At 29.1% G+C, this 26,496-nt stretch overlaps 2 protein-coding genes and 1 long non-coding RNA gene across 4 annotated transcripts; 1 reads left to right on the forward strand and 2 right to left on the reverse strand.

Annotated features, from left to right (window-relative positions):
• Positions 1-2,321: 2,321 nt before the first annotated feature.
• On the reverse strand, positions 2,322-6,299 carry LOC137000377 (uncharacterized). Of its 2 annotated transcripts, XM_067356682.1 has the most exons (5): positions 5,331-6,299; positions 3,981-4,239; positions 3,487-3,871; positions 3,005-3,326; positions 2,322-2,921 (listed from the first exon to the last, which is right to left on the reverse strand). In XM_067356682.1, the coding sequence occupies exons 3-5, from the start codon at positions 3,649-3,651 to the stop codon at positions 2,773-2,775; spliced, it is 636 nt and encodes a 211-aa protein (XP_067212783.1). In that variant the 5' UTR covers positions 3,652-3,871; positions 3,981-4,239; positions 5,331-6,299; the 3' UTR covers positions 2,322-2,772. The 2 variants fall into 2 exon arrangements, with proteins under 2 accessions (XP_067212783.1, XP_067212782.1); XM_067356681.1 differs by having other exon boundaries at positions 3,487-4,239.
• A 271-nt stretch (positions 6,300-6,570) lies between these two features.
• On the forward strand, positions 6,571-9,745 carry LOC137000378 (uncharacterized). The gene is made up of 4 exons (XR_010890628.1): positions 6,571-6,811; positions 7,099-7,230; positions 7,964-8,086; positions 9,006-9,745. It is a non-coding gene; the product is annotated as an uncharacterized lncRNA (long non-coding RNA).
• Positions 9,746-17,767: 8,022 nt separating this feature from the next.
• LOC137000733 (uncharacterized) lies at positions 17,768-20,606 on the reverse strand. Its single transcript, XM_067358083.1, has 6 exons — positions 20,318-20,606; positions 20,040-20,209; positions 19,190-19,679; positions 18,413-18,754; positions 17,925-18,250; positions 17,768-17,788 (listed from the first exon to the last, which is right to left on the reverse strand). The coding sequence occupies exons 1-6, from the start codon at positions 20,604-20,606 to the stop codon at positions 17,768-17,770; spliced, it is 1,638 nt and encodes a 545-aa protein (XP_067214184.1).
• Positions 20,607-26,496: the final 5,890 nt, after the last annotated feature.

Below are 26,496 nucleotides of genomic sequence, written 5' to 3' on the forward strand. Positions count from 1 at the left end.
TGATACAGTAGATTGCGCATTTGAGTCGTATTTGAGAGTTCGTTATTAATAAACAAAAGATCTTTATCATAAGATAGATAAGCTTTACAATTTCGATTCCATAATTATGTTAACAGAGTGTGCAAGTTGATTCAAAACAAGTGTAACAAATTTAGACAGATTATTCGAGAGATTATTCTGAAAAAAAGTATAAACAAAACCTTATACATACATATATATCAATATCTATGTAATTAAAAGTTTTAAAATTTTGCCGCGTTGTCACAGTAAAATCATATGCTTAATAAAAGTAATCGTTGTAAACTCAAAATAAAACAAGAGGATATGCATCATTTATTTATAATTCACATTTTTATATTTAAAGAAAAAAAAAGAAAAAAAACTTAAAATGTGCTCCTTGAGCTGAATGAACGCATTGCACCAACTGTGTAAATATTAAGGATGTCAATTTTAAAAAGAAAAAGAACCTATATGTTCATATGACATTTTTTTACGAAATAATCTTCCAAATAATTTATTGAAACTTTACACTCGTTTTAAATCATCCATCCTGTATGCATGCTTACTATTACGAATAAATAATGACATAAGATAAAATAGAATAATATATCTTTTAAAAATTTTTCAGACAGTAAAATACTCAAGAAAATATTTATCGAAAATTGTCAGTGATACATCCGATATTGAATACGCTTAATTTGAATTTCCAAAATAATAATTTGAATATACTTAGAAGAATTTGCTAAATTTTATCGAAAATTCCTTTTCTTTAAACTCTAAGTAAAAAATTGTTTGTTGTTCGAATTGCCTATTCAAGATACAAAGGGATTTAATTTCTATCTAAATTAAATCTATCGCGCGCGCGCAGTCTTTTAAGAATTTACAAACGTGTGAAAATTTTAATTGAAGATAGAAGCAAAATTTTAACTCAAATTCTTTCAAACGTACCTCGTGATAATCCATGTCTGTCAGATGCAACGTTTGCAATTATTGGCTCTGTTCTATCAACCTCTTGATTTTCAATAACAGTATGTGATATGGACACAGGTTTCTGCACTGTAAACAACGAATATAAATGTTTGCAGAAATTTATAAAACTAAATTATAAATAAAAAAGTAAGGAAGAAAAATTTATTTCTTTTATTTTCATCTTACTGTGAGTATAAAAATATAGAAAAGTTTGTTTTCTACTCTGCCATAAAAGTATACGTAAATATAATAAACTATTAAAATAATTTCTATATCAATATCTTGTAGACACACTATTCACGTATTAAAATGAATCGAAAACAACGAAGCAATATAATTGTCTTTATATATTTTGACGTATTATATACGTCAAAAACAGAACGAAAGTAAAATCGCACTTTAGAAGGAATATGACCGATAAAAATGACAAAGTTAAAATATAAGATATTTATATGTACGATACCTGTATGCGCATCTAATAGATTGTTATCTATTGTTTCCTCATGTCCTGGAGTGTCATCTAAAATATCGTCTTGTAGAGCTACAATAAGAATATATTATTTTCTTTGCCCTCTTCTACAAAGTATATACTACGAAGTATTATATATATATATATATATATATATATATATATATATATATATATATGTGTGTATATCATGAAATTTTAAAACAAACCAAAGTTCTCTTTAGGCATTTGCGACACCCTGCAGAGTGTTTGCAGAAATTCTCTCAGCGAAAGCCTACAGTAATAAAAATTACATTAATATATTATTATATATCATATTATATTATGCAAATAGAAAATTACAATAATTTAACATTAAACATATTACATAAAAATGTGATACAACTTTGAAGAACATATGTATTCCTAAATATGTAATAAAACGCTACAAACAGCTAAGGTCGGATCTTGTTTGTTAATAATTTTAATTCAATGAACAGTACAAACGTTTCAACTACGGAATTTGGCCTTTCTCAATGTATATATATATTAAAATAAAGAATCACAATTGATTTGAATAATGTTACGCATACATTTTCCGAAAGTATTATATTGTTTTAATGCTTTATTCTGTATTCGTGATTTACATGTTTAGTTTTATTGTTTATTCTCTGTTTTTGCAACTCGATAACGATCCATTTGAACGTTATACTTAAAATTTCTCTTAAATTTAGTCCTTATAATAACTTAATAAATTATTGTCATTTACATCCTATGTTTTGGGTGTATCAAATTCTGTGTGTGCGGTTTTTTTTTTTCTTTGTTTGTTCGTTTGTTTGTTTGTTTGTAAAACAATGATCTTGCAAGAAAATTCATTGTTTTACAAGACTTGACCACAAAAACACAGAATTTGATAGACACGGAACATAGGACAATGCCAATAATTTATTAACTTGTTTCAAGTACTAAGTTCAAGGAAAATTTTAAGTATGACGTTCAAATCGTTATCGAGTTGCAAAAACAGCGGATAAACAATAGAACTATAAATGTAAATCGAATACAAAAGAAAGCATCAAAACAATATAATACTTCCGGAGAACATGTATGCGTAGCATTATTTAAATCAATTGTGATTGCTTTTTTAAATATATATACACTGAAAATCTCCAAATCCCATGGCTGAAACGTTTGTACTGTTCAATAAATTAAAATTATTAGCAAACAAGATCCAGCTTAAGCTCTTTGTAGCGTTTTAATTACATATTTATTAATTAATAGCAAAAGCTATTCTTCTTTCTTTAATTGATATATATTTTTGTCTCTTCTGTCGCAAAATTTCATTTAGAGATATTGAATTACCTTCCAGAGCTCAAATTGACTTGTGCTTCCGCAATTTGTTTGTCGCGCACTATGTTATGTCGGATGCGTACTCTCTTTACGCTACGCCCTTCCGCTAATCTCTCAATATTTATTTCTTGGTCAATAAGTAATTCACCTAAACTTTCTGTAAGATGAAAAGATTATATTGCAGAAATACAGTTATACAATGTATGTTGAAAAGTTATTGTGATAATAAGAAATACATACGAAGAAACTGCCAAATATTAGGATGTATTCCGTCAAATCTGTGGAAAAGTACGTAATGAAAATCTTCCACAAAATTGTTCGTTCTTATTGGCGTATTAAAAACGCAAACTTTTTCTTTCGCAGGAAGCCATGTACGTCTTAAATAGACTGTGAATTTTAATATAGCGGGATGCTCAGTGGATATGAGATCAGCCTCATCTTGAATTATCTTTAAACCTTCCTCAAATGCATCGACCGGTGCCAATGGCAAAGTCATGGCAAAACCAAGAATCTTTCTAGGGGCTGCCATTAAACCTAAAGCTTTCCAGCGTCTTAATATGGCCTGCGTAATATGTAATATTTAATAGAATATTGAATCATATTTAACAAGCAGATAAATCGTGTAACAATAAAAAAGCTATATAAAGAACGCAAAATTATGAAATTTTGTTTTTGTTTTTAGATACTATATATACTATATACTATACATACTATATACGTACCTGATTAAAATGAAACCAACAACCAGTTATACGTGCTTCTGGAAAAACCTTTCTTGCAACTGTCATCGCTGCACGTTCGTAATCACTCATGATTGTCTGCACTCCTTGCAATGCATTCGGATGGAGCTCCTTCACTCTTTGCCAAATCGCATCATACACATCCATTGTGCGTTTTTCACACAATGCAAAAAGGACAAGTATACCCTAATAGAAAGAAAGCAGAATAGTAAATAATATAAAAACGTTTTATTAATATTTATAAGGGGATATCAAAAGCTATTTAATTTAAATTTATATATGACGTTTTATATGCATAACGTACCGTGTCCATAAATCGGATATGAATGCTATATACTTGTATGAAGGATGGCACTCTAGGAACGACCTGTTCAAAAGGATGAATTCTATTATATATTTCAATACATTTTCATCTTTTCTGTTCATTCTTTGTTCTTTCATTTAAACCTTTTATTTTAATCTCGAATGTTGCTTACCGAAAATGTACCATCCATGAATATATCTGAGGCTGCTGCTAGAGCATCTAGTAAGGCATTGGTTGTAAATAATACTGCTCTATAGCCATTATTTGATAATACTGTGCCCTTATAAATGCGTTCCATCGGCCGATAATTCATTAATGCTATCTCAAGTCCAACAATAGTTTGCGGTGTTTCTGGTCTGTGACGCATTAGTTCTCTATAGAGAAAGCTTTTCATAGTACGATAAGATATCTTCTTCGCAACTGCTGGGTTCCTGTAAGGTAGAAAGAAGCAGAAAATAGAAAGAAGCAACGCAAATAAAGATAATCTATGTTGAAAAGTTTGATATTAAATCTAATACTGCAAGTATTAATAAAATTGCCTAATATTTGTTTATTTTTTCAAATTATTTTATTTGATTGTTTAATTAAAAATAAAAAAAATTTAAAATTTTCTTATTTTGATTATTCCATTATTTTTTTCAGCTTAAACGTTTTGAAATTTTTAAAGTTTTTCACAAAACTTACATAAACATAATATAAAGTTGGATACATGCCAAGATGATTACATATATGTCGGAAAAAACAACTTAATTAAAAAAGCTATTATATAAATATTCGAAAAATTTTCTGATTAATGTTATTTCGATTTTTATTAAAACATCTTATCATTCCGGATAATATTCGATGCAATCGAAAAGTTTCCGATACTTTACGTGCAAGTGGAAGATCCAAATTCCAATCAAAACATAGTATATAAAGGCGCCATTTGTTTAAAATAACACATCGTAAAATTTCATAAACTTTCGCATTTTAATTATGTTTACTTTCAAATAATTGTACAAATTAGCAACAATAATAATACCATGTTTTTTACCCATTGTAGAAAAATATCCGAAATTTACTTGTTTGCCGAATATTAACAAAAAATGATGATAATAATTCCGGAATGTAGTCTTATGCATATAATACACGAATGGGCACAAATAATTAAAATTAAGTCCTTATAAAATCCAAACAAAGAAAATAGGCACAGAAAACATTAAACATGTCGTATTCTCACACAACGACTTTTTTTTACCGAGACTAAATTTAAGATCGTTTTTTTATCTTTACCAAAATTTATTTTAGAAAATATCTATAGAACCGTTATATCATTTAATATTAATTTTATTGTAATTAAATAATATAAAATTGAAATTTCGTAACAAAAAATAGGTTATCAAAATTACTTTTTACATCAATCTCATGGTTAAATTTTCTTGGTTAAATACTATTATGCTATTAGAATATTATATTTTTACGTACACATTTGTTTTGTAATAACAAAAATATTTTAAAACACATTGACTTACTGTCGGCATACCATATCAAATATATCTTTTGGTTTCATTATAGTTTCTCGACATATTCGCAGCATTTCTTGCTTCATTTCGATCTCTTGAAGTATTGTTTCGTTTGTTGGATGATTGTGTGACGTTCTCAAAAAATATGTCTCATCCTGATTCCGCACTAATACCGCGTAACAACTTAGACTTCGTCGCGATGCACAGCGATAGATACCATGGCATCGTTTATCGATATGATAAACATGCCCATCATATAGAAATATGGCCGTACTGTTACGTTGACCTGTTATTTTCTCCATAGCAGCACGTGTCTTTTATAAGAGATAACAAGCTAAAACAGCAATTATATAAGTATATTATTGAATCACTAAAATACAGTTATAGAAAAATATTTTCTACTGCCGTCAAAGGAAACCTAAAAAAAGAAATCTAAAATTTAAAAAATAGTACTTTTAACAGATCTTTTACAATAAGAACGTTCGCGAACAACAATCGGAATCACGAGGACCACTTTGACCAAGATCTGATTAAAATAATTGACGATTAACTTTCAATGTTACCAACAACATTTCTGCTGATATAACTTGTCGCGAATGGATTTCGGCAGAAATGCTGTTGGTAAGTTAATCGTCGATTACTTCAATGAGAATTTGATCGAAGTGGCTCTGATCTCTGATGTAAGCTCGCAAGGCCTTAGGCCGGTATTCATAGTCCGTTCTTATATTTAAGATTGTCTTAAATATTGTCTTAAAATGCTACGAACCAATCAAAAAGCCATATTAGTATCTTAAGATGACGATGACGACGACTTAAGACGATCTTAAATATAAGAAATGACTATGAATACCGTCCTTAGTATAATATTTTTCCTAAATAACAAAACGAGGATTATAAGGTAATCATGCAATAAAGAACGCATTTATTGACTCATCATGGCTGCGGTCGCTACAAATGCTTCGAAGCATTCTTTTTTTCACTAGAAAGAAAGAGAGAAAGAACGTTTCGAAGCATTTGTAACGGCAACTCAACCGCATCTTATTTCAGATGGTCACTCTATCTCTCTCTTTTTTTACGATTAGCCAATAGATTGTAAAGCCCGGATCAGACTATGTATTGAAAATTGAGATTAAAGATTAAAGATTGAAAATTGATCAATCAGAATAAAAGGAATTAAAATTTCTTTTTTTTGATTGGTTAGTTTTCAATATAAAACGCTCCTGAGCCAGAGGAGCTATCGACGGCTCGGCCGCCAGCGGCCGGGCGGTAGTGGGGGAACAGGAGGCGTCGTTTCCTGAATCGGCTCGAAATATGCAACTAATTCCGAGCGTTGTTATACAGTATAGATGTATACCTTATAAAAATGTGTAATTTGTATATATCTTATAAGTTATATTTTAGAACATATAAAAGAAGAAAATTATACAAAATGATTTTTATTTTCCAGCCGCTGAAACATTCGAACCCATAAGTCAAATCGAAGAAGCTCATTCTATTGAAGGTAGGTACCCGAGACAAAATTTTATTACTTCCAATGTTAATTTGTTTTTATTTATATATTTTAAAGAACTTTGATAGATTTAGTATACTTAATTTGTTTATATTTCAATGAAGCATTCATATCGGAAATTCATATTTGGAAATTTTTCAATATAATAAATGTCTATCGAGAATTATCAATAATGTATCCACATCGGATGTATTATTGATATGGATACATGATTTATTTTATTAGAAATGAATATGATGAGTATTATGTGTGACTATATACTTACATTATTTCCATAGCTACTTCACATCATTTGGACACACTTACTTTGGATGGCGAACTAACAAGAAGCAGGAACCGTGGCAGACCTCCTAAACGACGTGGACGACGCGGCAGATTTACGACGCTTTCACGGACTGAAGAAATCACAGGTAAAACATATTATTTTTCGCTATATAATATAGTATAGTAAACTGAAATAAATATTAAGGTATAGTACTTCCGCGATCATACCTGAGAAAATCATATTTCTTTGGAATATTTTTAAATTTTAACTGCATATTAATAGAAATACTACCTACGCATTTGTAAAGTTAGAAAAAGATTGACCGTACCGAAGTTGAGATATTTAAAGTTAGCATTTTTTATACGTATTACATAAAAGTGCTAACTTTAACTTTAAATATCTCAGCTTCGGTACGGTTAATTTTTTTCTAACACATTACATAGGTGTAGGTATTATTTTTATTAATATACAGTTAAAATTTAAAAATATTCCTAAGAAATATGATTTTCTCAGGTATGGTCGCGGAAAGTACTACCTTAAACTGACAATAATTACATTGCTGTGATAATATTAATTAATAATATATGTATTTTATCAATTTGATGTTATCTTTTTCGGGATTTTATCACATTGTAAAGAATTTGAATCGATATAATTTTAAAAATAAACACGATTAACTTTGGAAATAATAAAAATATGAATTGATTATTATGATATATACTATTATCCGATATAAATATCTAAACAATTAATACAGCATAAAGATTTGTACATTATTGATTTTATAAATGTAATAATTTGACATAATGGAAAATAAAGCATTTTAAAAAAATTATATTTATTAATGAATATGTTGATAAATATTGTCATTATTTCAGGACACACAAGCACTGAACAAGGAAGTCAACAAATAGAAGTGTTGTCGAGCGAATCTGATCATAATGAAGAAAATGAAATAGAAGCAGTTTCGAGCGATCAGAATGAGATGGTGCATAATGAAGGTTAGTATACATATTCCCATTTGTGATCATAATACGGTACACATTTTTAAAGTTAGATCCGATTGGCCATAAAGAATACGACAATGGCTATAAAAATCTTTTATTGCAAACTAAAATAATTTAACATATATTTAATTTTTCTACGTAATTGACGTCGGTGCATTTTGTATTGTATATCGTAGCATTAGCCTTTTTATACAGGTATCAAACAATTCTGCTGTCACTGAATTGAATCACTTCACTTTGAAGGTCGAACAAATGTGTGACCATATCATTTTGAAAACGTTAGCAAGAAAGCTACACTTTTAAAGTGTAAAAATATGTGATAATCATTGTGGGATTATCCAGAGTATGGAAGAATAATCAAAGAAAATCAGTGTCAATTCTATAGAGTTGGATGAATAGATTCGACTGTGAACTTTTTAACCTACACTTTTCTCCCTACAATTAATATCTCGCCTATAAATATAATCATATTTTACATCTTAAAAGTGACTTTCTTGTCAGTGTTTTCAAAATCACATAATCACACATTTGTTCAACTTACAAAATGAAATGATTCAATTTATCGACGGCAGAATTATTTAAGATTATAAAAAAGTTGATGCTACAGTACAAAGTGTATCGAGGTCGACTAGAAACGGTGATTAGAAAAATTAAGTGTATATTAAAGCATTCTTAATTTGTATTAAAAGATTTTCATAATTATACCCAGCGAGAAATGACTCATCGAATTGACGTCGAATCGACATCAATATGATGTAATATCGATGATTTCGATGTCGATTTGATGTCGATTTGACATCGATTGATAGGTCATTTCTCGCTGGGTAATTAACTGTAGCTTTTTTACGATGGACTGGATCTTATTTTAAAAACACGCGCCTGTTATTATCATTAATTAATTTATATTTTATAGATTTTGAAGATATTTTTCGCACACCAGAAGATGATTTTGGAACGATTGGTCTAAGCGATAAAGAAGAGGATCACTTACCTTTTCATCCTGTTAGTACAATAGCATCAAGCCAGCGCAATCGCTCCAATGGTACATGCTGCACATGCTTGAATGCTACTGCCGCGTACATATTTGTTCCATGTGGACATTTGTGTATTTGTAGTGAGTGCCAAAAACGATTGCAAGATCATAAATGTCCACTATGTCGTAAAAAATATTCCTACTGTATTCGCGCCATAACGATATAAATACTGTATAATTTTACATGTAAAATTCAAGCATTTACATGTAAAATTCAAGCATTTTCGCGCCGTATATAACGTATATAACGTATTCGCGCCATAACGATATAAATACTGTATAATTTTACATGTAAAATTCAAGCATTTACATGTAAAATTCAAGCATTTTCGCGCCGTATATAACGTATATAACGTATTCGCGCCATAACGATATAAACACTGTATAATTTTACATGTAAAATTCAAGCATTTAAATGTAAAATTTAAGCATTTTCGCGCCGTATATAACGTATATAACGTATTCGCGCCATAACGATATAAACACTGTATAATTTTACATGTAAAATTCAAGCATTTACATGTAAAATTCAAGCATTTTCGCGCCGTATATAACGTATATAACGTATTCGCGCCATAACGATATAAACACTGTATAATTTTACATGTAAAATTCAAGCATTTACATGTAAAATTCAAGCATTTTCGCGCCGTATATAACGTATATAACGTATTCGCGCCATAACGATATAAATACTGTATAATTTTACATGTAAAATTCAAGCATTTACATGTAAAATTCAAGCATTTTAAGATGTAAAATATGATTTGATTTGACACTACTTTTTTTTCTGTGCAATGTGTATGTGTATAATCAAATAAAGAAGATATCGAATTAACAGTTGCATAGATCTCTCTATCTTTCCCTCCCTCCCTCCCTCCCTCTCTCTCTTTCTCTCTCTCTTTCTGTAGATTTAAATCGCTCCTGATGTCAAAGTTGTGATTTTTTCTATTTTATGTGAGTAATACTTGTGTGCAATGTGTATGTGTGCAATAAAGTCATGCGTGCAATCCCAAGGAAAACAGAAAGTCAAAATAATATCAGTTCGACATCATATTGACTTTCTGTTCTCCTTGGGATGTGTATGCGTGCAATACAGTCGTGTGTGCAATGTGTATGTGTGCAATAAAGTCATGTGTGCAATGTGTATGTGCGCAATACGGTCATGTGTGCAATGTGCATATGCGCAATAATATCCTGTGTACAAAGTATTAATATAATTTTCTTATTTTGCGTATTTTTTACGGTCATGTGTGCAATGTGTATGTGCGCAATAATATCCTGTGTGTAAAGTGTTAATATGATTTTCTTATTTTGTGTATGCTTTACGGTCGTGTGTGCAATGTGTATGTGCGCAATAAAATCATGTGTGCAATGTGTATATGTGCTATATGGTTATGTGTGCAATGTATATGTGCGCAATGTGTATGTGCTCAATAATATCCTGTACAAAATGTTAATATGATTCCTTTATTTTGTGTGTCCCTTACGATCATGTGTGCTATGTATATGTGCGCAATAAAGTCATGTGTGCAATATAATGTCTTGTGTGCAAACGTACGTTTGTATTTTTAATTATTAAATGTGCGCAATAATATTATGTGTGCAATGTGTATGTGCGCAATAATATTATGTGTGCAATGTGTATGTGCGCAATAATGTCATGTGTGCAATCTGTATGTGTGCAATAATGTTTTGTGTGCAAACGTACGTTTGTATTTTTAATTATTAAATGTGCGCAATAATATTATGTGTGCAATGTGTATGTGCGCAATAATGTCATGTGTGCAATCTATATGTGTGCAATAATGTCTTGTGTGCAAACGTACGTTTGTATTTTTTATTTTTAAATGTGTGCAATAATATTATGTGTGCAATGTGTATGTGCGCAATAATGTCATGTGTGCAATCTGTATGTGTGCAATAATGTCTTGTGTGCAAACGTACGTTTGTATTTTTAATTTTCAAATGTGCGCAATAATATTATGTGTGCAATGTGTATGTGCGCAATAATGTCATGTGTGCAATCTGTATGTGTGCAATAATGTCTTGTGTGCAAACGTACGTTTGTATTTTTAATTTTTAAATGTGTGCAATGTGTATGTGCGCAATAATATTATGTGTGCAATGTGTATGTGCGCAATAATGTCATGTGTGCAATGTGTATGTGCGCAATAATGTCATGTGTGCAATGTGTATGTGTGCAATAATATCTTGTGTGCAAACGTACGTTTGTATTTTTAATTTTTAAATGTGCGCAATAATGCTTGTAGGCAATCGCTCTGTAGGCAATCGGGAATGTCGGCAATTGAAGCTGTCGGCAAAATGTTGTGGGCAAACGAAGCTGTTGGCAAATGGGAATGTAGGCAGTTGAACCCCTCTCATAATTAACAGTATGAAGAGAAAATATAAGTTAGAAAAAGTTAATATAAAAAGTTATTACAAGTTTATATCTTGTAGGCTGTTACTAATAAATTTATTGGAATAATTAAACTCGTATTTTGAATTTATTATATTTAAATAATCACTTATGTGATTATCATATTCACAAGCGTAATCTTCTATATTTGTTCTATACATTATGTTTAATTTTATCATATTTTTATGGTAATAATCTAAATCGTTACCATGAAAATTATATGTATAATTTAACATTCTATTGCTTGAAAAAGTTATTTTTTTAATATTTTCGTTTTTATAACTATTTCTTTTTATATTTAGTATATGTGATATCTTATAGATATCTTTAAATAAAGAATATTTATTTACAATTATTTCATAATCAATGATGTTAAAATCAGATTTATCTATTAATATACAGTACATTAAAATGTTAAAAAATTTTGATTTATACAATTTGCTATTTTTTTTTATATGACATTTTTTAATTATATTATTCAATAATAAATTTTTTAAATTGTTTGTGACCATAATCACCGTAGACATTAAATATTTTTTCATATTTATCTCTTAAATTGTATTCTACATGATCGATACTTGTATATATAATTTCTTCTTTGTAATATAGATATATCTCTTTTAAAAATCCTTTAAAATAATTGTCTAAATAATTTTCAAAATGCTGATAATGTTTATGAATATTATTATTAAGATGATAATATATACATCTTTTAACATATTTTATATCCTGACATTTTTCGCATCTATAGTATTTGTTGCAATATTTTATAATTTGTTTGTTTTTAATAATATTTAAAATCGAGTAGTCTTTTCTATATAATGATGTATATAGAAACTTTATTATATCCAATGATTTATTTTTTTCATTGTACTTATTTTCTCTAATATAAGGATTTCCACATGAACGCATATATTCTAAATTACGTTCCATATTTTTAATTGGTTAGTGTAAAGATGTATGTCATCAATTATTAGTCAAATTATTTATTAATAATGTTAATGTACAAGTGTATTGTCTATTTGATAATAACATGTAGCAATGTTATATTGTTTTAAGATATATTATTTGTTTGATAGTAATAATGTTAGTTACATTAAAATGTGTTATATTTGATAATAATTGTTATAATACTAATACAATTGTATTAATATTAATACATATTATTTATTTTATAATGAAGATATGTTTTTTATTAATATTAATATAAATTATATTAATACTAATATAATTATATTAGTATCAAGATATGTTGTTAATTTTGAAGTGATATTAATTCAGTTTTTTCATTAATTAAATTTTTTTATTTTAATAAAATTTGTTTTTTTCTTTTTAATAAATGTTAGAAGAAGATAAAACCAGACTTCAAACTACTTTAAATATAATTAAGACGGCGGGAGATAATTTAAACGTAAGATCTAATCTTACTGTAGATGGAAGCATAAGAGCTAAAAATATAATACTCGATGATGATAAAATTTGTTTAAATACTGGATTATATCCAAATATAAAAAAGGAGACTTTATTGGCTTTAATAGATCAATTGATAGATAGCAGCAATAATGAAGGTAATAGCAAAGAAAAATCAGATTTTGATATTCCAATTGAGTTTGAAGATAATATGTGTTCCAAGACTATTGAAATTATAAAAGATATTGATAATTATTTTATTGCAGATATTTTAATTATTGACGATAAGGTAAAGATTTTAAGAAAAATAAATGAGGGATTTAAAGATTTAAAATTTTCATATAATAAAAAAAAAAAAAGTACTTAATTATACTTTCAAGCAAAAGTCAAATATGAACACAAACGAACTAAAGATAAATATTAAATAATTTTCTAAATGTTATCTATTATACCATAATTACGTAACCACTATCGTAACACAGTTTACACATTTTATGCTTATATTTTATATAATCTGATATTTTAAATTTATATTTTTTTGTATTTTTTACGTTATTGCAAATAGTGTTGTAATGTAATACTTCATTATCTTTTGAATACATTGTAATATCTATAAAAGTTGATATTATTAAACTGTGTTCTTTACAATATTCTACAAATAGTTTAAAAATATTGGTTCTAAATTTTCTTGTAACTTTTTCAAGTACAATATTGTCACTAGATAATGTTGTATAAGATTCGTAATCGTTTATTTCATAAATTACAGAATTATTGCTATTAATTCCAAGAAGAGTTCCGTGTTCTAGAAATTGTTGGTATATTCTATTCATGTTTTATTAAAATTATTATAAATTTTCATTAAATTTAATTTCTAATAATAATTTCTAATAATTCTGTACACGAGATTGAAATATCTGCTTTTTGTAAAACAAGATGATGTATAATATGAATCAAAAATTATTGAAACTTTTAGAGATTTAAAGTACTTATCTATAATTTCGTATGATTGAATTATCATTTCAAAACAATATTTTCCTTCTTTATCTTTATTAAACGAATATTTTGTTCCTAAAAAATATAAAGAATTTATAGATTCTAATTTCATCATTTTTTTATTGTAATAATGGTAAATGAATATTTCATTTTTATTTTTTATAAACTTGTCAAATGTTAAAATTCTAGGACCTTTATCTGAAATTTCTACTATATAGTCGTTGTCACTATTATATTTATCTTTCAAAGTTTCTAATTTATCCATTAATTTTTTTATATCTATAATATTATATATGTTATCTAAATATTTGATGTGTTCAGGTACATATATTTCGTCTTTTGGCTTTAGATGGTTAATTTCTTTATATTCTAAATATAATTTTATATTATTGTATAATGTATTAATTTCTTTATGTATATCGTGTCCGAAATATATTGCTCCGTGTTTTATCGGAGAAGAAGTAATAATAAAAGTTTTGCTGTAATGATTGCTTGTTAGTAAAACGGATCCCGGTTCCAAATATTTTTTTATGGTATCGATATTTATTTTTTTATACGTTAATGGTAAAATTTAATTTTAAAAATTATTTATTGGGGTATTATTTCAGAATAATTGGAAGCTGAGTTTTATTTAATATTATATATATTATTTATTTTTTTGCTTTTATTGATTTTTTTTTTTATTTTTTTTTTTATTTTTTTATAGATTCAAATATTTTAATATAAATTTAATAATATATTATATGAATAATTAAATAATCAAAAATTCTTATTAAATAATTATTTATATAATATATTATTGAATTTATATTAAAAGATTTAAATCTATAAAATAATCAAAAAAATAAATCAATAAAAGCAAAAAAATAAATAATATATATAATATTAAATAAAACTCTGCTTCCAATTATTCTGGAATAATACCCCAATAAATAATTTTTAAAAATGTCAGAATCAGTTTTACCTCAAAAAAAAAAAAAAAAAAATACAAAAAAAAAGAATTTTTTTATAAAAAAAATACAATTAATTTTCATGAACAAAAAAATCCAATAAAAACTTTCATTAAAATTATAAATAAAAAAAATTTTTGATAATTTTTTTTATTTAAATACATAAATATTAACCCTAAAATTCATATTCCAAAAATATTTATGTGTTTGAATAAAAAGGAATTATCAAAGATATTTTTATTTATAATTTTAATGAAAGTTTTTATTGGATTTTTTTGTTCATTAAAATTAATTGTATTTTACTTTTTTTTTGAGGTAAAACTGATTCTGACATTTTTTAAAATTATTTATTGGGGTATTATTTCAGAATAATTGGAAGCAGAGTTTTATTTAATATTAAATATATTATTAATTTTTTTGCTTTTATTGATTTTTTTTTTTATTTTTTTTTAAATTTTTTTATAGATTTAAATATTTTAATATAAATTTAATAATATACAATAATATATTATAATATATTATAATATATTATAATATATTATATGAATAATTAAATAATCAAAAATTTTTATTAAATAATTATTTATATAATATATAATTGAATTTATATTAAAAGATTTAAATGTATAAAATAATCAAAAAAAAAAATCAATAAAAGCAAAAAAATAAATAATATATATAATATTAAATAAAACTCTGCTTCTAATTATTCTAGAATAATACCCCAATAAATAATTTTTTAAAATGTCAAAATCAGTTTTACCTCAAAAAAAAAAAAAAAAAAAAAAAATACAAAAAAAAAATTCTTTTTATAAAAAAAATACAATTAATTTTCATGAACAAAAAAATCCAATAAAAACTTTCATTAAAATTATAAATAAAAAAAATTTTTGATAGTTTTTTTTTATTTAAATACATAAATATTAACCCTAAAATTCATATTCTAAAAATATTTATGTGTTTGAATAAAAAGGAATTATCAAAGATATTTTTATTTATAATTTTAATGAAAGTTTTTATTGGATTTTTTTGTTCATTAAAATTAATTGTATTTTACTTTTTTTTTTTGAGCTAAAACTGATTCTGACATTTTTAAAAATTATTTATTGGGGTATTATTTCAGAATAATTGGAAGCTGAGTTTTATTTAATATTATATATATTATTTATTTTTTTGCTTTTATTGATTTTTTTTTTTTTTTTTTTTATAGATTTAAATATTTTAATATAAATTTAATAATATATTATATGAATAATTAAATAATCAAAAATTTTTATTAAATAATTATTTATATAATACTAGAACAACACAGGCGCGCGCTTCGCGCGCGCTATTTAGCTTCGCATATCCACTCTTGTTTACATTATTTCAAGCTGTCAAATTGTACAGACGTATTCCCTGTTCAAAAAACGCATTTTTTTAAAAAGAGTGAAAAAAGAGTGAAAAAGTGAAAAAAGGAGAAGAAAAGGATAAAAGAAAAAAGTAAAAAAAAGGTAAGTAATAATTTTAAAAATTCTCATATCTATAGCGCGCACCACTTCCAGTACATGCTTTCCTCTCCGTGCACGCTGTTCTTTATGCTTCTTATTAATCCGAGTGTTTTTTTATGAGTACTTTTATGAATACTTTTTTACATTATTTAAAAATTTTAAAGAAATGAATTTTAACAAATATCATCTAGCAATTGCAAATATCTCTCAAAGTCGATCTTTCAAATGGAGATTATTGTTTGTATGAAATTAAATCATCAATGTATTATTTGAGAGATCAACTTTGAGAGATATTTGCAATTGCTCGACGATATTTCTTAAAATTCATTTCTTTAAAATTTCAAGTACTTAATTACATTATTTAAAAATTAATAAATAAAGAAATTAATAAATATATCCAGCGAACTCCAGAGCAATAATTAATACATTTAGCGTCATATATGTCCATTTATACATATAAAAAAAAGTAAAACTTTAGTTTGCTTCGAGGAACTAAATAACCGATGGTTCCAATGTCATCAAAATCGACGTATAATATTTGCAATTGCTCGATGATATTTGTTAATTACATAATTAACTATAACATACATCTTTAAATACAGCTTTCAGTTTAATATATATTTTTATTTCACATATATATTTTTTTATATACATAATTTTTAACGTGTCTATTACATCGTTGATTACCAAGAAAAACTTTTAATTCTTGTCAAGAACGAACTCTTGAGAAAGCAACATATAATTGCCCATGATTAAAAACATCTTTGCGAAAATCTATTCCTACTCTATCAAACGTTTGCCCTTGTGATTTATTAATTGTCATAGCAAATGCTAATTTTACTGGAAACTGTCTTCTTGAAAAGGTAAAAGGATATACATTTTCGCAATATAATGTTATACGATTTAAAAAAACGATATCTCCTGTCTTATCACCCGTTAAGATTTTACATTTCAATAAATGATCTGTAAGTTCTATAATCATTAATCTAGTACCATTACAAAGACCTTCATTGATACTAAGATTTCTAATCAACATAATAATGCAATTTGGCTTTAAACGTAATTCATAAGAAGGAAGACATGATGGAGATAAACTGTTTAAATATTCTGGTAACAAAGCTTCACCAATATCGCCATTATCATCACAATTCATAGTACTATCAACACTTGTATAAATTTGTTCATTAGTTATATCTAATAATTCAACAACTTTTTTATTAATTTCATCTACGTCAGTATTTCTTGCAGAAAGTATAGCACATTTAGCCATTTTGGTAAATTCCTTTTTCCGTATTAAATCGCCATATATATCTTCTACAATATCAGCATTAATAGGTGCTATACAACATTTAGGAATTTGTATGTTATCATTAGAATCATTCAATATGCCATCTCCCATATCTAAAAGAAATTTTGCAAATTCAATTTCTTCTGGAAGAACTCTCATATTTTGTGTTAAAGAATAATTTACAAAATGTTTCCAAATAGCACTAAATTTAATAGAAAGATTCACAATTTCATTTCGAGTACCATGTACTTTTATAGGCAGAAGTTGTCTAAAATCACCACCTAATAAAACAATTTTTCCACCGAAAGGTAAATTATTGTTCATAATATCACGCAATGTTCGATCCATAATTTCTAAAGCATATCGTGGTGACATTGGTGCTTCATCCCAGATAAAAATATCTGTATTTTTCAAATATTGAGCTTCCTTTGATTGGATTTTAATAGCAGATGTTAAATCAGCAAATAATGGAACCGGCAATCCAAATGTCTTATGAACTGTTTTTCCAGCAGGTAATAATGTCGCTGCAATACCCGTAAAAGCCATTGCACACACGTGTTTCTTTCTAATTTTTGCTAAATGATAAATAGTTGTATATATAAATGTTTTACCTGATCCACCTGGACCATCAATATAAAAACAATAATTATTATTATAAATATTGTTATCTAATTTATTCACTACAAGATCAACTATTTCTTTTTTTTTATCATTTAATTGTTTATATTGTTTGGTACCTATTTCCATAGCTTGTTCAAATATCACATAATCATTCTCTTCGTTTAACAACTCAGTTTCTAATAATTGCTCCATTTGTGGAAAATCAGCAAAACTTTTGCCTTCAGTACAAAGCATATTATTGATTTGTATATATGCTTTCTTCTGTCCTTGTAACATACCAAAATGTCGAACATAATCCTCCGACAAAGCTGTTTTAAAGTTATCCCATAATTCTTCAGGATGTAATGGCTGACAATGTAATAATATTCGTACAAATAATTTACGAAGTTGTCGTGGCATCATCCATCCAACAGCTTCATTCATAGCTCGATTCCATTTATCATCATCTTCGATTAAACCTAAAGCCAAACATGCTGCCGTAAATGATTGACATAATTCTCCATTTACAGTTCTTAAATTATTAAAACTTGTAGCCCCCTTTATTGTAAGTAATAATAATCGTAAATGAAATAATTCTGTTTGAGATGGACTAACAGAATACATTCGTCCTATGCAATTATAGTAACTTTTGCGTTTAACCCAGTGTGACACATTTCTATCATTAATTTTCTCTTTTTTAAATGTATAATAGCGTGGAATTTCAATATATAAATATTGTCTTGCTTCTTCATCACGCAAATTTAATGAAAAATAATCGATTAACATAGTAACCTGGCTTAATGCAGAAGTTATTGTGTCTTCATTAGATTCATTTTCAATTATAATATTTTGTTCGTTAGGAAGATGGACTGGTAAACGCATTATAGTATGGCTTTTATCTTGTAACTTCTTACCAAGGATACGCCAACAGGTTTCTACAGGTCCAACATAACGAGTTTCGATATAATTGTGTATCTCATCATGATCAATAATTACATTTTCTGTTATTGGTTCAATGGTTATAGCAGCAACATCGTGCCTTTTATAAATATATTTATATAGATATTTAACTGATTTGATACTTGAAACTACTTCGACATTAATATGACAATTAAATATAATCGATAAAGTAGGACAATATGGAACAACATAACGATTATCAACTATATAACCACCAGGACGTTTAAAATTTTTACCATTATTTCGTCGACAATAATAGGGATAAGCATCTTCATCCATTTTAGTCTCTTCAAAATAAGATTTCGGATAATGTTTCGAACATTTACCATCTACCAAACACCAATCACCACAAGGTCCATGAATCATATGCTTCATAACTATATCATGTAAAATACGATTGTCAGATGGATCAGGAATTTCAGCAGAAATATATTTGTCAACAATCTGTGGAGTTGTTATTTTAAAATTATATTTTAAAGTAATCAACATATGAACATGAGGCAAACCACGTTTTTGAAATTCAATAACATACACAAACGCTGCTACTTCACCAAAAAATTTTTGCTTAACAATCAAGTCAATTAAATAATTTTTTTTAATGTTAAAAACGCGAGCACAAATGTCAGGTCTATCAGAAGCTTGCTGACCAGGCAAAAGATTTTCTTCAATTTCACGCCATTTTGGATTACAAGTCATTGTAATGAAAAGATCTGGTTTTCCAAATTTACTAACAATTGCCATTGCATCTTGATAATTTTGCATCATATTACGTGGTGATCCAATAAATGTGGAAGGAAGTATTACCATTTTGCCAATACGTCCATTTAAATTATTTGCCATAGTTTGTATATAATCTCTTAAACCTTGATATGTTTCAGAACGTAGTTCTTTTTGATGAGTTTTGCAATAATCAATTCTATCCTTTTCCATTTTTACATAATTATCCACAAGCCATTGTTGAAATAAGCGACGACCTAATATAAAAACATTAAATTCATCACGAATAGCCATACGATATTTAATATATTGTCCTCTTGTTATTCGTTTATTGCTATTTAATTTTGTTAAATCACGATGCCAACCTTGAGTGCCATATGGATAAAATAATGGATATATCCATGGTTCAACATTTGGATCCATAGTACTTACTTTTTGCAAAATTTTAGTATTTTTATTACGTATTGTAACATATGATTCTGGAATTTCTCCATCAGCAGTAGTACGAAAAACAGCTGCAACTTCATTAGTTCTTTGAGCATTATATCGACGTCGATCCATACCTGATCTTAAAGTAAATGATAATTGTAATCCTGGTAACAAATCACCAGATTCCATTTCCAAACGTCGTTGATTTTCTAATTCTTCACCCATCATTTGATAAGATTGAGCAAATACATTAGATCTCCGCATTATATGTTCAAGGTTTTGAACAATTTCAAAATCTAAACACGAATTTTGATTAAGACGATGATCGATCGCTTCATTTAAATCCACAATAAAAAGTTGACCGTAAGAAGGACTTTCATTTTGCGCAGCATATAACGCTGTAGTAATTTGATAATAAATCTGTCCTTGTATTTTAAAACAGTACGGACCAGGTCGTCTATTTTGAAAATTAATTAAATTGGCATTAAATGATGCAAATGAAAATGAACTATTATAACTGCGAATATGTTGAAAAAAATCATTAGATTTTACATGACTACCATCAAATAAATTATGAATAAATTGAGGAAATTCAGGCAATGGTTGCAAATATACTGCGCCATGATTGCAACAATCGTGAAATGAATTGCCTTTATTAGAGCTGGTTGAAGTTTGGAACGTTCCTGGAACGATTTTTTAAAAATAATTTGTCGCTCTTGTCCTTTTGCAGGGAGGAAGTTTTGAGACCCACAAACAAAGTACAAAAGAGACCGATCCGATACATGCGTCGGAAGACACCCTTATACCCGAAAAACCACCCCCAAAATCACTTAAACAATTCTAGCCAAGCTAAAAATGACTTGTCGCTTTTTTTCTTCTGCACAGAGAAAGTTCCGAGGCCCTCACACGACATGCAAAAAAGACCGATTCGATACATGCGTCGGAAGACACCCTTATACCCGAAAAACCACCCCAAAAATCACTTAAACAATTCTAGCCAAGCTAAAAATGACTTGTCGCTTTTTTTCTTCTGCACAGAGAAAGTTCCGAGGCCCTCACACGACATGCAAAAAAGACCGATTCGATACATGCGTCGGAAGACACCCTTATACCCGAAAAACCACCCCAAAAATCACTTAAACAATTGTAGCCAAGCTAAAAATGACTTGTCGCTCTTTTCCTTCTGCACGGAGAAAGTTCCGAGGCCCTTACACGACATGCAAAAAAGACCGATTCGATACATGCGTCGGAAGATACCCTTATACCCAAAAAACCACCCCTAAAATCACTTAAACCATTCTAGCCAAGCTAAAAATGACTTGTCGCTCTTTTCCTTCTGCATGGAGAAAGTTCCAAAGCCCTCACACGACATGCAAAAGAGACCGATTTGATACATGCGTCGGAAGACACCCTTATACTCACAAAACCACCCCAGAGCGTCTAAAAAATCCTCGCTTAACAAAAAATAACTTGTCGCTCTTCTCCTTTAGCATAGAAAAAGTTCTGAGGCCTTCACATAACATACATAACAGACCGATCCGATACGTGCTTCGGAAGACACCCTTATACCCGAAAAACCACCCCCAAAATCACTTAAACAATTCTAGCCAAGCTAAAAATGACTTGTCGCTCTTTTCCTTCTGCACGGAGAAAGTTCCGAGGCCCTCACACGACATGCAAAAAAGACCGATCCGATACATGCGTCGGTAGACACCCTTTTGGGGGTGGTTTTTCGGGTAAAAAAGTGTTTTCCGACGCATGTATCGGTTCGGTCTCTTTTGCATGTTGTGTGAGGGCCTCAGAACTTCCTTTATGCAAAAGTAGAAGAGCGACAAATCGTTTTTAGTTTGAGGAGAATCGTTTAATTAATTTTGGGGGTGGTTTTTCAAATATAAGAGTGTTTCCGACGCATGTATCAGATCGGTCTCTTTTGCATGTCGTGTGAGGGACTTGGAACTTTCACCGTGCAAAAGCAAAAAAACGACAAATCATTTTTAGCTTGTCTAGAATTGTTTAAGTGATTTTGGGGGTGGTTTTTCGGGTATAAGGGTATCTTCCGACGCATGTATCGGTTCGGTCTTTTTTGCATGTCGTGTGAGGGCCTCAGAACTTTCTCTATGCAAAAGTAGAAGAGCGACAAATCATTTTTAGTTCGAGGAGAATTGTTTAATTGATTTTGGGGGTGGTTTTTCGAGTATAAGGGTGTCTTCCGACGCATGTATCGGTTCGGTCTCTTTTGCATGTCGTGTGAGGGCCTCGGAACTTTCTCTGTGAAAAAGGAAAAGAGCGACAAATCATTTTTAGCTTGTCTAGAATTGTTTAAGTGATTTTGGGGGTGGTTTTTCGGCTATAAGGATGTCTTCCGACGCATGTATCGGATCGGTCTCCTTTGTATGTTATGTGAGGGCCTCAAAACTTTCTCTATGCTAAAGGAGAAGAGCGACAAGTTATTTTTTGTAAGGCGAGAATTTTTTAGACGCTCTGGGGTGGTTTTTCGAGTATAAGGGTGTCTTTCGACGCATGTATCGGATCGGTCTGTTATGTATGTTATGTGAGGGCCTCAGAACTTTTTCTATGCTAAAGGAGAAGAGCGACAAGTTATTTTTTGTTAAGCGAGGATTTTTTAGACGCTCTGGGGTGGTTTTTTGAGTATAAGAGTGTCTTCCGACGCATGTATTGGTTTGGTTTTTTTTGCATGTCGTGTGAGGGTCTTGGAACTTTCTCCGTGCAAAAGGAAAAAAGCGACAAATCATTTTTAGCTTGTCTAGAATTGTTTAAGTGATTTTGGGGGTGGTTTTTCGGGTATAAGGGTTTCTTCCGACGCATGTATCGGTTCGGTCTTTTTTGCATGTCGTGTGAGGGCCTCAGAACTTTCTCTATGCGAAAGTAGAAGAGCGACAAATCATTTTTAGCTTGGCTAGAATGGTTTAAGTGATTTTGGGGGTGGTTTTTCGGATAAAAGAATGTCTTCCGACGCATGTATGGGTTCAGTCACTTTTGCATGTCATGTGAGAGCCTTAGAACTTCCTCTATGCAAAAGGAGAAGAGCGACAAGTCATTTTTAGTTTGGCTAGAATGGTTTAAGTGATTTTGGGGGTGGTTTTTCGGGTACAAGGGTGTCTTCCAAAGCATGTATCGAATCGGTCTTTTTTGCATGTTGTGTGAGGGCTTCGGAACTTTCTCCGTGCAGAAGGAAAAGAGCGACAAGTTATTTTTAGCTTGGCTAGAATTGTTTAAGTGACTTTGGGGGTGGTTTTTCGGGTATAAGGGTGTCTTCCGACGCATGTATCGAATTGGTCTTTTTTGCATGTCGTGTGAGGGCCTCGGAACTTTCTCTGTGCAGAAGGAAAAGAGCGACAAGTCATTTTTAGCTTGGCTAGAATTGTTTAAGTGATTTTGGGGGTGGTTTTTTGGGTATAAGGGTGTCTTCCGACGCATGTATCGGATCGGTCTATTATGTATGTTATGTGAGGGCCTTAGAACTTTCTCTATGCTAAAGGAGAAGAGCGACAAGTTATTTTTTGTTATGCGAGGATTTTTTAGACGCTCTGGGGTGGTTTTTTGAGTATAAGGGTGTCTTCCAACGCATGTATCGAATCGGTCTCTTTTGCATGTTGTGTGAGGGCTTCGGAACTTTCTCCATGCAGAAGGAAAAGAGCGACAAGTCATTTTTAGCTTGGCTAGAATTGTTTAAGTGATTTTGGGGGTGGTTTTTTGGGTATAAGGGTGTCTTCCGACGCATGTATCGAATCGGTCTTTTTTGTATGTCGTGTGAGGGCCTCGGAACTTTCTCTGTGCAGAAGGAAAAGAGCGACAAGTCATTTTTAGCTTGGCTAGAATTGTTTAAGTAATTTTGGGGGTGGTTTTTCGGGTATAAGGGTGTCTTCCGACGCATGTATCGGATTGGTCTGTTTTATATGTTATGTGAGGGCCTCAGAACTTTCTCTATGCTAAAGGAGAAGAGCGACAAGTTATTTTTTGTTAGGCGAGGATTTTTTAGACGCTCTGGGGTGGTTTTTTGAGTATAAGGGTGTCTTCCGACGCATGTATCGAATCGGTTTCTTTTGCATGTCGTGTGAGGGCTTCGGAACTTTCTCCATACAGAAGGAAAAGAGCGACAAGTCATTTTTAGCTTGGCTAGAATGATTTAAGTGATTTTGGGGGTGGTTTTTCGGGTATAAGGGTGTCTTCCGACGCATGTATCAAATCGGTCTTTTTTGCATGTCGTGTGAGGGCCTCGGAACTTTCTCTGTGCAGAAGGAAAAGAGCGACAAGTCATTTTTAGCTTGGCTAGATTTGTTTAAGTGATTTTGGGGGTTGTTTTTCGGGTGTAAGGGTGTCTTCCGACGCTTGTATCGGATCGGTCTCTTTTGTACTTTGTTTGTGGGTCTCAAAACTTTCTCCCTGCAAAAGGACAAGAGCGACAAATCATTTTTAAAAAATCGTTCCAGGAACGTTCCAAACTTCAACCAGCTTATAACGATGGTTTTATCATTATGCCATTGATTCATATGCAAGAATGATGTTTAAAATATCATAATATATCTGTAAATAATGGTTTATTTTTCTGTTAATACAAGTATAATACATCATATTATAACATTATAGTAATATTTTTATTAAAAATTAATTAATTTATATGCTTTGCAGATCTGGTCAGTGATTGAATTTGTTGATACAGATAATGATTCAAATGCTGTAGAAGTTGTACCAACTTCATGGCTCATATTTACAAATAATAAGACAATGTGTAAATGGCCGGAAAAAAATGCTAGGAAGTATATATTACGGGAAGAACCACCAAAAGACAATTGGCAAAAATTTACAATACAACTAATATTGTAAAGCGGTAAGTATATTGTCATAAATGTTAATAATATAATAAGAAAATAACATCTAAACTATATATGTTTTATATGGGAATGACTTTCGTATTTCATATATCAAATCATAACTTCTCAATATTTATGATTATGGCTATGGAAAAAAACTTATAAAACTATGTAATAAAAATGTTTCTATAGACAACTAATAAAATAATTTGTAATTACAGATTCATACAAAGAAGCTGTACATGTTGTACAAAAGAAAACTCGAACCGATACATCAGGAACATCATGTTCGCAATTAGGCCGAGGGAAAAGAAAAAAGAAAACTAAATTTCAACCATTAGTTACAGTAAACAACTTAAGTGATGACGATTCAGATTCACGAATGACACCACCTCCGTCAATAACTGATGTTACAGATTTACCTTTAGAAACTGGGCTGTCGTTAATAAATGGTGTAATAATAAATGAATATGTTATTTTTATAAATTGTTAACATCATTTTTTTACTTCTGCTTTAATAATGCAATTTTTTATACATTTAAATTTGATTAATGATAAAAACCAAAATTTAAACAATGGTTTCGAAAATATAGATGAAACAGCAATAAATGTGAATCAAAACAAAGCGGATAATACCTCGGAAGAGCATGCAATTGTTGAAGGTATGATTAAATAATCTTTGGTAGAATTAAAGTATTAAACAATACAAATCGATTTTAAGTAACTCCACTTAACAGCGTCTATTAATTTATTAATTGTTTATAATATGGCTACAATATTAATTTTTGATATAAGTCCTATAATTTCAAAGTTAAAAAAGCATAAAAAATGTTTTGTCATGTGTCTCTTGTAAGTGGTACTTAAAAATCTTTCTAAGTTGATCTCAAATCTTATAAAAAATGATATATATTCAAAATTATATCAATTGAAATTAATATTATACTTACATTAACATATCTTTTATTGTTAGTCCAATAAACTGTTTTATTATACTCGCAGATATTAAATAAATACAATAATGATATTAATAAAATTTCCCTTATTAGTCCCTTCTCTTATTCCCTTAGATCCGAAATCTGCTGATCCAGTAAATCATATAATGGCAACCAATATTATTCTTGAAGATTTGCCATTAGGTAATCATTCATATTTATTATCATATTTATATCTTTCGTTTATAGTATTCATATTTATATTTTTCGTTTATAGTAACATATATAATAGTTTGTAAATTTTTATTTTAAATAGTCAGAATATTGTTTCAATCCTGCAAAATACGATTG

Source organism: Linepithema humile, chromosome 6 (assembly GCF_040581485.1).
Source record: "Linepithema humile isolate Giens D197 chromosome 6, Lhum_UNIL_v1.0, whole genome shotgun sequence".
Taxonomy (NCBI): Eukaryota; Metazoa; Arthropoda; class Insecta; order Hymenoptera; family Formicidae; genus Linepithema; species Linepithema humile.

Excerpts from the sequence above, each read along its gene's own strand:
- LOC137000733 (XM_067358083.1), bottom strand. The coding sequence starts at position 20,606 with ATGGGTGAAGAATTAGAAAATCAACGACGTTTGGAAATGGAATCTGGT. Across the intron at positions 20,210-20,317 it reads TTATCCATATGGCACTCAAG|GTCGTCGCTTATTTCAACAA; the intron begins GTTGGCATCGTG and ends TTTTTATATTAG. Across the intron at positions 18,755-19,189 it reads AACCTGTTGGCGTATCCTTG|GTTTAATCGAAGATGATGAT; the intron begins GTAAGAAGTTAC and ends GTTTGGCTTTAG.
- LOC137000377 (XM_067356682.1), bottom strand. The coding sequence starts at position 3,651 with ATGGATGTGTATGATGCGATTTGGCAAAGAGTGAAGGAGCTCCATCCG. Across the intron at positions 3,327-3,486 it reads GTTGGTTTCATTTTAATCAG|GCCATATTAAGACGCTGGAA; the intron begins GTACGTATATAG and ends CATATTACGCAG. Across the intron at positions 2,922-3,004 it reads TAATATTTGGCAGTTTCTTC|AAAGTTTAGGTGAATTACTT; the intron begins GTATGTATTTCT and ends TTCATCTTACAG.